At 38.3% G+C, this 14,213-nt stretch overlaps 1 protein-coding gene across 2 annotated transcripts in view; it reads right to left on the bottom strand.

The window, feature by feature from the left end:
- Positions 1 to 14,213, bottom strand: part of SCUBE1 (signal peptide, CUB domain and EGF like domain containing 1) — a 175,173-nt gene that overhangs the window by 141,999 nt on the left and 18,961 nt on the right. For both annotated transcript variants that reach the window (XM_051772395.1, XM_051772396.1), the window contains exon 3: positions 6,201 to 6,329. In XM_051772395.1, the coding sequence (XP_051628355.1) occupies positions 6,201 to 6,329 (129 nt within the window). The remainder of the gene's footprint in view (positions 1 to 6,200; positions 6,330 to 14,213) is intronic.

Raw genomic sequence — 14,213 nt, 5'->3', positions numbered from 1 at the left:
CATATATACAGAAGTTGCATGTAAACATCTAATAAAGAATTGTCTATGGAACATTTACCTCCCAGCTATTCATATTTCCTCAGCACCCAGCCATCAGTCAGAAGAACAGTAGTACATGTTCTAAAATACCACAAAGACTGGATATTTTAAATTGCTGTGATGAATCACAGCTGCTATTATTAATCTAATGTACAGACCAAACAAGACTGATAAAAGATCTGAAACCAGAAACACAATAAAAATCACTTGGCTGAAGAAATATGTCAGAAATAACTAACTTTCTCTTGCATCTGAAAAATAAAGAACTTTAAAAAACGCATTTTAAGTTTTTCATGCTGAAAGAAGGCATTTGTCACTAAAATGCAGTTTGTTGTGCTATTTGCAGCGTGGATTTTTGGGAATGCACTCACTGCAGCTTGACTGGGGGAGGTTCAGCAGCTAAATACCTCTGGGCTCCTATTTGCAGGGCACCCCTCATCATAAAGTTCTTACTCTGCTCCAAGCACCTCATCACTGCAGGAATACAGAACTCATGAAGGTGTAAAACATACACATACATCTATTGTTAAACCTTGCATTTCAACAGTTTTCATCTAGCCTGTAAACAGATATTTACATCATATACATATAAATATATAGATATTTATATTATATACATTCCCTTTCCCATCTGGGAATCTGGCCTGGGCCCCTCACAGTTAGAGCAGCTCCCAACTCGACCACTGAGCCCTGATCTGAGAGTCTGACTTGCCTCTCTTAAGGCATAAAACAACTGCCAAGTCCTGAAATCCTGCTCATTTCTAGCGATTCCAGCGAGAAAGAGCTTCAAGATTTACATAATTAACCTTCTCTACAAAAATACCATCATTTTACACGAGTTCTAATAAAAACGAGGAGTTCTGAAAAGAAGACTGTTGGGTGTATTCAACCTTCCTCCATCTGCCAAGGAGCTTGAGATTACCAACCATGGAAATCTGGAAGGGAATTTATGACTGATAATATTATTAGAGGCCCTGTTAATGTGCTGGAGGAAGACAACACTTAACTGTCAGTTCATCTTTCTGGAACTGGGAAAGAAGGGCAAGGAAAACTGGAGAAGAAGGCCAAAGAAATGGACCCTTTTTCAGCTTCTCTTTAAAAGATTTTTTTTTTTTAATTAAACTAAAAATAACTTTCCAAAAGCTGTTTAGTTTTATATTAAAAATGTTCACATTTAAAAAAAAAAATCGATTTGATCTGTTGAGAAACATAAAGAAAAATAAACATCAGTAACAGAAGCATTTGTTTGGAGTTTCAGCAAGCAACACATTGTGCACAGCTGTCTGGAGAAGAAGAAAAATCCAGCTAAATTAAAAGGAAGACACTGGTCTCTTTAATCATAGCAGTGATTATGCAATGCTGAGTTATGTACCACTACTTGACATTACACATCTGGGAGCCCTAGAAAGGATTTCTCATCCATTTGCAGCTCTCCTCCCACTTCATGTAGGGCTGTCAGATCAGGCCACAATCCCACATCCCAGTGTGAACATTCAAACAGCAGGGTAGGAACGGGCAGATTTTGATTTCCAACTGGTTTGGCTTTACTTTGAAAGAAAAACACGGAGCACTGGAACATTCACTGAAAGATGATGGGATATACATATATTTAAAGGATGATCTAAAGGCTGAACTCAGAGGTCTTTTCCAACCTAAATGATTCAGTGATTCTCTGTGTGTGTATCCTAATGTTAGTTTTGCCACCTGAGTCAGACTGCAGATCTGTACCACCCAGGCAGGAGTTAAGCCAACACACCAGGGTTAAAACCTCTTCTCTCCTAAAATAAGCCAACAGATATTAAAGGAGCACTGCAACACAGGCACTCAGGTTCAGATCTTAAGCTCAGACCTCAGAAGAAATGAAATTGTGGGATTTCAAACGTGACGTTTTACAGGGATTTGGGATCCCAAGGTCCATTCTATAACAGGCACCTCGAGGCCCCTGGTTTGCCTCAGAAGTTTCTCCTTTAGCTGCAGCTCCCAAATGCTGCAGCTGCTGCTTTGCTTCCCCCACCAGAGCTGGCCAAGCCACACCACTGCTGGAGCACGTTCCCTTGCTCCAGGGAAAGAGCCACCACCTCTCCTTCCCCACAGGGCTTTCCACGGGACTCAGTCGCTCTGTCAAGAAATGCAAAGCAGCATCTGAGAAGAGAAATATAAAAAACCTGATGTCCATTCTTGAGGCTGGAAAATGAGGCCTTCTGCCCCAAGCACACCTCCAAGGCTGTGGACATAGCCAGGACTTTGATATTCCCTTCCCAGCTGACACTGTGCTTGTGTCTACCACACTGAGCATCCATGAAACCTGTAATGCACACTGGTAACTGCATTTCTGGCTGGATTTGTAACCAGAAGTTCACTCAGCTTCCCAGGATTCTTCTCAATCAGACCACAAGATTAGCTGCTGAAGAACCATGAACTAGGCTGGACCATCAGAACCTAATTCTATAGTTATCTGCAGGAGGTCTGACACACAACAGAATCAACTGAGATGACATATTATAGATGTCAAAATTAAGTAATTGCTGTTTTTCTGTAAGAGAAACTACAGCTGCACAGAATATTTGAAATAAGAGTGTGTAAGCAGGGATGCAGAAAGGTAAGGATTCTATTTTTGGTGCAGACATTGAGATGCCTCTATCATCCTGTGTGAAGACTGAGAAGTAACTTCATCTGTTTGCCCTAGTTACTCACCTATAAATCAATTAAAATTATACTTTTCCTTACAGGACTTTCTGAGGACAAATCTATTAGTATTTGCAAGGTATTCATGTATGTTCCTACGTTACAGCAATTAATACCACAGAAAAACCTGTAAATAAAATAGTCTCTGAATACATTATAATAGATTTTTTTTCTCTATGCTGCTTTGTATCTTTTTAGATACTTTCTAAGAACAGTTTGCAACCACCTTGAGCACACTTACTAATGAGAGAAACATAAAAATCAGAGGACTTCATGGAACCTGTCCTTATCCTTAAGAAAAAAGAAGAGTTAAGATGAGTGCAGCCTGGAAGCAAGAAGTGCTCATGCAAAAAGAAGTAAAGCTTATTCCCTATTAAAAAAGCAACTACCATGAATCAGAGCAAAGGAGAAAATAATATAAAACAACTTACAATTTAGGAAGAACTCCCTCACACAGCAGTCTGCCTCCAGGAGAAAAGGAGACAAGAGAAGAATTTGGAGGAGCTGCTACCTGGTTTTCTCAAATAAGAACCAACAACCATCAGCTTTTGTTTCTACATATTTTTCTTGCACACTCTTCATTCCCCATTTTTTCCCCATTTTGACCAGAGACAGGTGAATTTCAGAAGGTTTGGAACAGCTGGAATATCACCTGAGCCCTTTGGTAAGGAAATTTGGGGAAGCAAAGCTCTCTGCTCTCTGATCTGAACAGTCCTGGCACTCTCTTCCACCTTCTATTTGCAGATGCTGAATAAATTTGGGAGCCTCAGTCAGGAATATCAGCAAGAACTGCTTTCAGCAAGGTTTCTAGCAAGCTAAACCCCAAGGTTTAGAAATCCATGATAAAATTCAGAACTCCCTTCTTTGGTGATGCTTCAGACCAACCCAGCACATAACAACCTCCCAAGAAGTTTATTTTTTTCTACAGTGGGGGAAACATTAATGTGAGATAAAGAGAGTCTTTCAGGAGAAAGGAAGAATAATTCAATACTCTTTCTGAATTTCCCAGATGGAGTAACCAACTATTGCACTGCCTCATTCACTTCTGCAGAGATACAAAACCAAACCAGTCAAAATCGAATTCTTGATGACCATTTAATCTTCTTTTTCATCTTCCCTTCCCTGGAAGAAAACCAGTCCTTTTCTTTTATCTTATCCATTGATATTCCAGTACAGATTTTACCAGATACCTGAGAACAGACTCCAAATTACTACATAGATGGGCAAAGTGTTTGGCAATAACAGGAAGAAGGATCAGTTATGCCATAATTCTTCCTGAAGGCAAGAGAGAAAATGAAAAGTGACAGCATGACCCAACATATGAAAGACACAAAGGAAGAAAAACCAATTTAGCTCATGGAGAGAAAAATTATCAAGTAAGAAAGAATATCTGGACCAGTGAACTAATTGCTTATAAAAAAAACCAGATTGGTATTTCATATAAGAAGAAGGAAAACATATTTCTTGACTGGTTTCAAACCTATTGCATGAGACCAAATCTCAATCTGGCATCCACTGAGCAGATCTTAAAGCAATTTTTGAGAAAGAACTACTTCTATTTCAAGTGATTGCAGTGCTAAAATAAATGATTTTTAGCTAGACAAGGATCTCATCCTATTTGAATACCCTGTGGGGACATTTCATGCTATATTTGAGAAGTTCCTCAGTAAAAACACCAAATAAGCCAGGTTCCTGTGAGGACAGTTTGGGGAATTTTCCAGTACAAATTTTAGCCATGAATTCTTAACCAAATTATCTCTTCCCAACAAATAAATGAAGGAAGGAAGGAAGGATAGAAGGAGAAAGGACATTGCTACTAATCCTCTGCAGCATTCTTTGTCTCCTTAAAAGCCATAAAAAATAAGGGGTTTGTCAAAAAGCAGGAACAGGTGGAAAAAAGTGGGTTCCTCAACACTTTAATTCCTTTCAATGCCTAATTTCATCATGGTGAAAGAGAACATTTCTGGAAGAAGCAAATCAATTTCCAAAATTTTACAGAAATCCTAATTTAAATTTGTATATTTTGGTTTTGATTTGAGATCTCACTGCAACCTCCTAAATCCAGCCAACTGCATTTTTATTTCTGGTTTCAAAAAAAAAAACAACCAACCAAAACCCAAGTAGTTGAGTAGAACTTAATGAAAATATAATTATAAATTTGACTTCTTTGTAGATTTAACCTCTGTGTTTCATGGCCAGAGAGCAACAACACAGACAGCAGGTCCAAAAAAACCCCACAGATCTCCTGAATGGCTCATCCTTTACCAGGTCACTCCTTTTGCTGATCATTGTTCAAAAGGTTTTTTCCCTACTACAATGGAAGTAATTTGGAATCAGAATAAATAAGAGGGTTTTTTTATTTTTAAAATTAATGTGTGGCTGCTCTTTGTATAAGAAATACCTCTGGCACAATTAATCATCTGACCACCTCAGACTGAGGCAAATAAATCTATTTAGTTCATTCTATAACACATGAAATTTGAAAGTTTGAGCCAAAAGCCTGTTAATGGTCAGGATATATAATTCATATGAACAAATACTACTCAGTTTAAAAAGGAACACAGTAGGAAATACATCTACTGAAAGGGTAACCAAATCCTTATTCTGACATTCCAGTTGCTCCACAGCTTCAGTTCGTGCAGGCTGGGGATACTGGACTTCAGTATTTCTGGTTCACTGCCTCATTTCGTGACTTTTGTTGCAAATATCTCAGTTTTTACCAAGGTAAAGCTGCTGCCTGACACAGAAAAATATCCCTTTTGCACACTGTTTTATAAACATCACCTTGAAATTAATTTAGGACTGTACCAAAATACTGGTCATTGCATTTATATTGGGAATATTGAGACACAAAGTCTCTAAGCACTGGAATTTAACTAAAAATGACCACCAAGTAAGCAGGTACAGGAAACTGGCCATAGCAATAAGGGTTCATTTCCAGGTAATTGGTGTGAAGAAATTTTATGACAAAACATATACTTATTTAGCTTATAGGATAAACTCAACCTGTTTTAAAACAGAGCAATGGACATGAATAATACAGATCCCAAAATCTTCACATATTCTTTAATTTATGTTTATACACCATATCCTAGAAGAGAAAAAAGGGGAGGGGAAGCTCTACAGATATGACTGGAATTACAAAACCGGAAGAAACAGCCCAAATATATTTCAGTATATTTAATATATTTACCAGATTACTTTTCTTATAAAAAGAAGGCCAAACATCCAGCACGGGCTTTGGTGGTCAGGGTTTTCCTCAGCAATGGGATATTAAAGACTTGTTTTGATGTGCTGGGATTAAGAGTGACAGCTTTAAGGGTTTGGTCTGAACCAAACTGGGGTCAAGAGAAATTTAAATTCAGTGTGATCTGGATCAAGTCTTTCCCTGAAAACACACCAGATGACAGAATGCAGCAAACAGGTGAGGCCAGAGCCGTAAAATGGGATTTTTCTGGCCAGAATTCAGTACTCACCAAGGCAGTTGTGGCCATCATGGGCCAACATGAACCCATCATAGCACGTGCACCTGTAGTTGCCTGGGATGTTGATGCACTCGTGGACACAACCCCCGTTGTAGAAGTCATTCTCACACTCATCAATGTCTGAAACACAAGGGGAGGGAAAAAACAGCTTTTTAAAAAAAAAGAATGCTAAGAATACAGGAAAATTTCCCCAGTTTTTTTTTTTTAATATGTGCACATTCTTAATCTGCATCCAACACATGGTCAGGGAATCTGAATGTATACAACTGAAAGATATATACTGAATATATATATTATATATATATATATATTTTGAATATACACAACTGAAAAACAGCAAGTCAATGTATGGAACACTCCTTCCCAAAATAACTGGAGTATCATCACAGTAAACAACGATATGCTGTCAAAAATTAAAAACAAACACCTGATTTTGGTACACTTGAGGTAGTTAAAAGGTAAGGGGTATTTTTTGACTTTAAAGTAAGCGGACAATGAGTTCAAACATTGGTTTTGTTGTAACAAACAACCATCTGAAACACGCTGTTAATATGGCATGAGAAAAAGGTGTGCCTTTTATAACAAAAGATTGTCTTCCCAAAATAAAAAATAAGCCCAATTATAATTTTCTGTATTAATCCACATACAGGAAGAACCACAAAAAATCCAGTGTTTTAGAAGATATAATAGAATTTTTTTTTTTTTTTTTTTTTGTAATCTGGCCTGTATCTGAAAGAGTATCAAGAATGATGAGAGATGCATTCTGCCTTAACTACAAATCCTGTTATCAAACCCCAAAACCACTTCTTCACTCATTCTAGAAAATGCAACACTTTCTTCTTTTCACAGACTGTATTCTGGCTTACACCTGGAACATCAGCATCACAGTCACTGTTGTGAATCATTCAGTGGTGCACATCAACCAACTAAAAATACATAAATAATTAAAGATGACCTCACGGCTTGATGACTATCAGGCCTAAATCTGCAGTGTGTTACACCAAAAACCCCAGCTACTCTCCCTAATTTAGGCAGTGAATGATAAACAGATAAAATGATGTTTTTAGCAACTCACTGGTTATCAGAACATTTCAAATGTGTCTTCCATTGCAGAGGTGCTTGACATACTTCTGAATTAGGTTTGTGTTTTTTTTCCCAAGCCTTCCCCCTCACGTTGGTCCCTCCCAGAAATCCACCTTAAACTCAGAGTAGCCCAGGTCTCCATCCACTTCCCTCCAGCAGCTCTGAAGCCCCCCTTTTACAATCTCCAAGCAGCCTGAAATTACAAATTTGGCTTTATCTGCAAAACCAATCAGCTATTTCATAACTCAGCACTGCAGAAATACTGGAAATAAGAAGCTGGAGGAAGGATCTTCCCCCAAAAATTACCTAAAGGTAAACCTCCTACTCTTTCAACCACTGTTCTGTTTCAGAAAGTTCTCATCCTTTACTAACAATTTCCATCCACCTATTAATTGTCTTTTTTTAAACAATGAATCAAATAGGACCGTTTAAATAAGCAATGGGAGAGCCTTCAGAAGGGGCAATAAAAGTAAAATCAAAGAAATGTGAAACCTTTTGAATGTCTGCCCCTTGTATAATTCTTATTTCTAAAAAAGCTGCACTGTGATTTGGAGCACAGGGTGATCAGGTAATATAAATACTTATAATATAAATACTCAAGTTACAGAAAAGGCAATGTAAGAGATAAATAAACCACAAAAGTAACAAAAGGAGCAGATTCTTTTAATCTCTTTCTCAGGAGTTTGAGTCACAATAAATTTTGCAAAAGGATTAGAAAATTATTTCTCCCTTTTGTACCCCAATAGCTGTACAGAACTAGAGGTGGAACCAAACATCCTAACTCTTTTTTAGAGTCATGCTGTGGGTTTTTTCATGTTTCTTCCCCCTTCAAAACCATACTGCTGTACAAGAGACTTTCACCTGGCAGGCTGATGGAATTTCTATCTCCATTATTGCTAGCAAAACAACAAGGGGGTAAGAATAGTGAATTTAACCCTTCTTAAAAAAATCAAAACAAAACAGCCCCCAAAAAGCCAAAACCACAAAAAACTTCCCCACTTCCCTCTAAAAAAAGCAGATAAGAAAACCTCACGAAAAACATTCACAAAGCCTTCAAAGTCCAAATGTTGAACTTTTTTTCAAGCCCCTGCTGCCAAGAGAAGAGCAAACAACAATGTGACCACCACCCCACCTTCTCTTCTCACATACCTGGAGGAAGGTGCATCTTTATTTTTAAAGAATGCCTCAGTGAAAGTGTGGATCAACTATAATTTATGGACAGAATATTACACCTGACGTGCCAGGATAAGGCTTCCTTAGAAAGCTTAATACAGAGTAAAAGCAGCAGGGGTACATTTAAACACAAAACCTGCAAGCTTGCTCTTAATTTTGCCTATTGTAAAACTCAAAATTTCCTTTTGGGGAGGTCATATCCTCTTTTTTTTTTTTTTCCTGTATTGATAGAATTGGGTGTATCAATCTGGACTCCAAACACCTCTAACTCAGAAAGCAATCTCTCCCTCTGAAATTTGTAGCTTCAACTACCCTTAATATTTTTAGCAGGTGATCACTTAATAATTGTCTTTCACCGTGAAGGCATTACCATAACAAGAGAAAAATAAAGAAATGTTGCCATCCAGCTATGAAATTGTCTCAAAGGGAAACCTAAAGTTTTACCCACACTGGCAAAACACTTCCATAGTTTTCAATCCAGTAAATTCTGGCCATTCAGACAGGGAACTTGGGATGTTTAGTGAAATCACCTTAAAATTGAGAAATCACCTTAAGCTGCAAATGTATTGGAATCTCTAAGAGGAATTACTTTCTTTTGCTATTACAGTGGCAGGAATGACAGGAGTCCTGGAGAAGAATTAGATGCACCAAAAAATTATTAAGAAGGTGTAGAGCCACTTAAAATAATGTCAATATTCTGCCGAGAACCTACCTGGGCTTAGTGTGCTCTTAGTGCTTAATTTACAATCCCTGTATATTGAAACAGGGATTTTGGTTTGAATTTGTTTTCTTTAAGTGACACACTTCTTTTTCAGCCTGGTGTATGTACCTTACCCATACTGGGGTTGGCTCTTCTTTCATTATGAGAGGTGACACTGACACTCCCCCAGAAATTGGTTTAATTTGGGTTTTTTTGCAACAAAGAGATGGCACTCTCAGAAGTTCTCCCAAGGCCACCCTGCAGAGAAGCAGCTCTTCCAGGGGCACACACAACTTGGCTAAGAAATGTTCAAAATAAAAACAAGAATCAAACTCTTCTGCTTCCAGTATCAGAGTATTTCCTCTGTTTCAGCAGAGAACAGAAGACACATCAGCACGCAATAAGTAACGTCCAAAACACAAACCAACAGCAAAACAGTGAGGGAAATGCTGATTCCCACTTTGCCTGAACATTTTCAGCAGTGCCACAAAATTTACTGTGTGCTAATCATCTCTTCCAAGCAGCAACAAGCTTCGCTTCGAAGGTGGCACAGAATTTATGCCGAGAAAGTAAAAAGTCCACCTCCAGCAAAATTCATCCCCACAGTTGCAATTCATTAAGTCCCTGCCTGTCCCAAAATCATTACAACACACGGAACAAGATTTGTCAGCACAGCCACGGATGATTGTGGGCAGAGCTACTGAAATCAAAGCAAATGTCTGCAGGAGCTGATGAATTTTGGAGGAGTGTCACAGCTCGAGTGTCACAGAAGCCTTATGGCATCGACATGCAAAATAAAGAATGGCTGAGGCCTGGAAGTCCGTGAGCCAAATCCAGCTTTTAGTGTTGAATTCCACAGATTTCCACAGAAAATGGGAAAGTGTGCATTGGCACGATTTTTATCTTGGCATCTGTCAAGGCCACAGATCCCAACACTCACAATGCAAGAGAAGATGTTCAAAGGGGGGGGGGTGGGATTGAGTAAAATCTGAGCCCATTTTAAAGTATTTCTTGACTAGTAATACAAGGGAGAGATCTGGAGCTAATTTACTAAACAAAAACTTCAACTGACTTTGAAAGGAGTAATTGATGTGCTTGGACATTTTAAAATAAATAGCCAAAGAAAGCTGTCTGCCCACATCAGTTGCTTCTAATTTAGAGAACCACAAACAAAAGTTAGCACACAGGTATATTCTGCAGATGTGGAATATCTCCTGAAGAAGCTGGATCCATTAAACAGCCAGAAAAATAAATAATAAAATCTTTCTAAGTTCATCCTGATGGATAAATTCACATATTTCTCCAGTATCCGAAGAAAAAAATATTTTGGTGTTCATCCTTATCTAGAAAATACAGTGAAAGAGGGACTATGGAGACATTAAATCAGAAATTAAGTTACATGCACACTGACAAAAATACAGACAAGTTTAAGTCCTGGATCCCAATCAGATCAGTATCTTATTCTTCTTAATGACTGGATTTGGGGACTGTAAAAGCCATTAAAATAGGTAAAAATCACATGGGGATCTTTGTATTTACTGTTTCTTTGGCAGATTCCACATTTAATATACTTCCAGCAGATATACAACACACACTGGACAACCTGAACCCCTGGCATTTGCATTTCTCACATCATAAGTTGCACTTTCCTTAAGAAGGGAACCAGTTCCAGACCTAAAGGTCAGGATTAAAGCCCATTCTGGTTATGTGCAGGCCAAATTTGCCAGCAGTTCAGCTCTCTGGGAAACACTCAACCCAAGCAAGGTGACACTCCAATGATCAGGTTCTCGAGAAGGGTTTAGCACCAGCACATTTCCAAATGTTCACAAGTATTTGAAGTCCACTCAGCTCGACCCTTAAAATCTGAAAGAACTGACCCAGCCTGATGGATGGAGGATCAGGTGGGAAAATGATATTCCTGCTGAAACACCACCTCTCTCTGAGTTCTGTGATATCAGAATTCAGCTTTTACTCCCAGTCCACATTTTATGAAGAAAATGCTGACATATCAAGCCTCATTCAATTTTTCTACTCCAAACAAAACCTCCACCTCAGAGTAAAGCCCATTTCTGAAAATTCCCTTTCCATGAAAAGCTTCCTAAATTAAAATCTATCATTTGTTACACCAGGTTCTTCCTGAGGTACTTTTCTGACTCATAAATGTTCACATCTTTATTCTTTAGATGCTGTGACCTTGGGAACGTTACACTCTAATGAATCAGAGGAACACAGAGTGCAGTTTTTACAGCTTTCCAGTTGCCATGATGTTTTCAAGACCCTTGTGCCAAAGAAAACTGTAAAATTTGATAGCCATTAGGACTAGTCTAAGAGGCAAGGTCAAGGGTGGGCAGGCTGGGAACAGGGGAAAATCAGAACAAGTAGCCTGATGTTTCTCAGTGGAGGAAGAAAAAGAACAGGTCCAATACGTTGTTTAGCACGAGTTTTTTATTCAGTATAAATCCCTCCAGAGCCTTTCCACCATGGGCACTGCCTCTCCCACGTTTTTCCCATTAGTGCATCCACAAAGAAGAAGAACAACAACAAAAAATCAATTTTACAACTTCCTTCAAAAATGTCACAAACCCGTTTTCCAGCATTAAACCAGCACTAAAATGAAAATGCCACGGCAGCTCAGTGGAGATGATCTGGATGCAATCTGTGGTATTGTTGTGCTGTTTTTCTGGAAGCCATTTCATACAGTTTCCAGAAAAGCTCGAGTTCTCTGCAGCAGCTTTATTTGTCTCCTTTTCTTCTGTGATGGCTAAGCACAAAGTTCATCACGCTTTGCACCTTGTCAAAGTACTTGTCTGAAAAAAGGAGGGGGAAACGGAATACAAACCAAGCTATGGAGAGGTTTGTGCAGCTGGTTAAACAGCACACACATTTTTAAAGCATGAACAGTCCTATATTCAGAACTATCTTGCCTAAAAGCATTTAGGATACACTTCAAAGGCAAATGAGACATCATCTCATTTATCACTGGTTGTAGAATATGACTTTACTATTAGTATTTTAATATTAATATTTGTGCTCTAACCCCAATTACTAATTCATAATTTCAGAGAAAGCACAGAGACACCCATTGTTGGTCCCTATTTTGCCCTGTGTCTGAATTTTTTTCCTATTATTACACTGAGCATGGAAAACATGAATCAAATTTTCAAGTCCCACAGAGGAAGGGTGGCCTTCAAGAGCCACCTTCACTGCTTGGAAAGAAAACCAAAAAACAAACAGACAAGTTTTTAGACACACAAATCCTTCTCTAAGGAGGCAATGAAGTGCATGAACTGAGTTTATCAGCTGCAGAAAACACAGGTGTGTTTAGCACTTGTTATGTTCCAAGTTTTAGTTAATGATCTTCAAGTGTTGTGTAGCAGACAGAGAGAATTAAAGAATCACATTAAAGAGTCACATTTAAAGATTCCAGACACATCAAGCAGCCAATGCTGAGCTGAATTCAGCTGCCTCAGCTCACGCAGTGTTAAACGAGGCAATAGATAATGAAAATCTAAGCTGAATGGCTCTATTTTACATTTTTGGTGAATGACCTTCACATTCTTCATCCACTGATAAGAAATATGGTCTCTAGAGACTCTCTTCCTTATATTTTTCTAAAATTCACCTTCCCTTCCTCAGTTTCCTGTCTCTGTTCTCTTCCCTCTGCATTTCCCTCCTCACTTAAACTCCTACTGCAAAGAATTACAAGAACATTTTTAATGGCTGGACACTGATGAGCTCATCAAACTGACAAGAGACAAAGGAATGTACCCCTTTATTCATCCTCAGGTATTCCTGATAATTTTGCCAATGGAAAGTTATCACTGAAGAACAGGAGAATAAACAAGATTTAAAAATATATATTAAAAATAACATATAAACTGAAAGCTGAGATTTGGTACCCTTTGCCAGCCACCTGAATACTCTATACAGTCATACATAACACTCCAGGGGCAGGAATGGAGAGAAGATCAAATAAATGACAGAATCATATCACAGAATATTGTAAGTTGGGAAGGACCCACAAGGATCATGGAGTCCAACACCTGACATGGAAAGCTTCACTCAGGATCTTACCTTATGGAGGTTTGGACAAGTCTTCCCACTGTGTTAACATTAGGTATAAACATTAGGTTTATACAGTGGAAGGTTTTTTTGGGTGTCTAAAACCTTTGTATAGCTCGAATCACTTATGGGAAAAAAAATAATTGAGCAGAGTTCTTTCCCTAGGGAACAATATATTTTCTATTCATGTATCTGAGTATTATCCCTATGTGTCATTTGCCATCTCAGCCAGCAAAATGCAATCTTATAATTCATAGCAAATATTTTTCCAGACAAATCCCAAATTATTGTTATCCTGCATTTATCACCTTGAACCCTTGATTGGAGTTTGCTGCGGTTTGACATTTGTCTTAATTGATATTTAAACAGATTGGCTGCAAGTTCTTTGAACTGCAAGTGAGATACCCAAATAAAGATGGATACCTGCAGAGCCCAGAGCAGTTTTAGAGTCTGTCTTTATTTAGTAGCTGCCATGCCTGACAAGCTCAAGCAGAGAGATTTCCTGTTCACAAGCTGTTCTCAATGTGAAACATGACATTTGACAGCATTTTTCCCACCACTTCTAAATCACAGCCATTTCCACCCCAATTCCCCTCTTTTAATATAATGGGAAATGTTTGATTACACATCTAATCTTCAAAGTTCTTGGGTATCTAATGGGGGAGTATTTTTGTGCACCTTACTGCCTCCTAATGATAATCATTTCAGTAAGTCCTGGCAGGAGGTTGTTCCTGGATCTTTTAGTTGAAAAATGCACCTATAAATTTGGAGGCAGAGGTTTAAAGGAGTGAAATTAGCTCACTGATACAGACATAATTCCACTACTTTTTTTTCCATACTCTGCAGGGACCTCATTCTCAGATTCTGCAACCTCCCTTTGCATTTCATTTTTAAATGTCTGTCCACTGACAAAGGGAAACAATCCCAAGCTTCGATTCTGAAGTAAATCTCTTTATTACCTGTCAGCAAATGAGTATTAGCTTATT

This window comes from Manacus candei, unplaced genomic scaffold (assembly GCF_025592945.1).
Source record: "Manacus candei isolate 608988 ecotype Guabito, Panama unplaced genomic scaffold, ASM2559294v1 h1tg000153l, whole genome shotgun sequence".
Classification (NCBI taxonomy): Eukaryota; Metazoa; Chordata; class Aves; order Passeriformes; family Pipridae; genus Manacus; species Manacus candei.
Note: the sequence above shows the minus strand (reverse complement) of the source record. Positions and strands in the feature narration are given on the sequence as shown.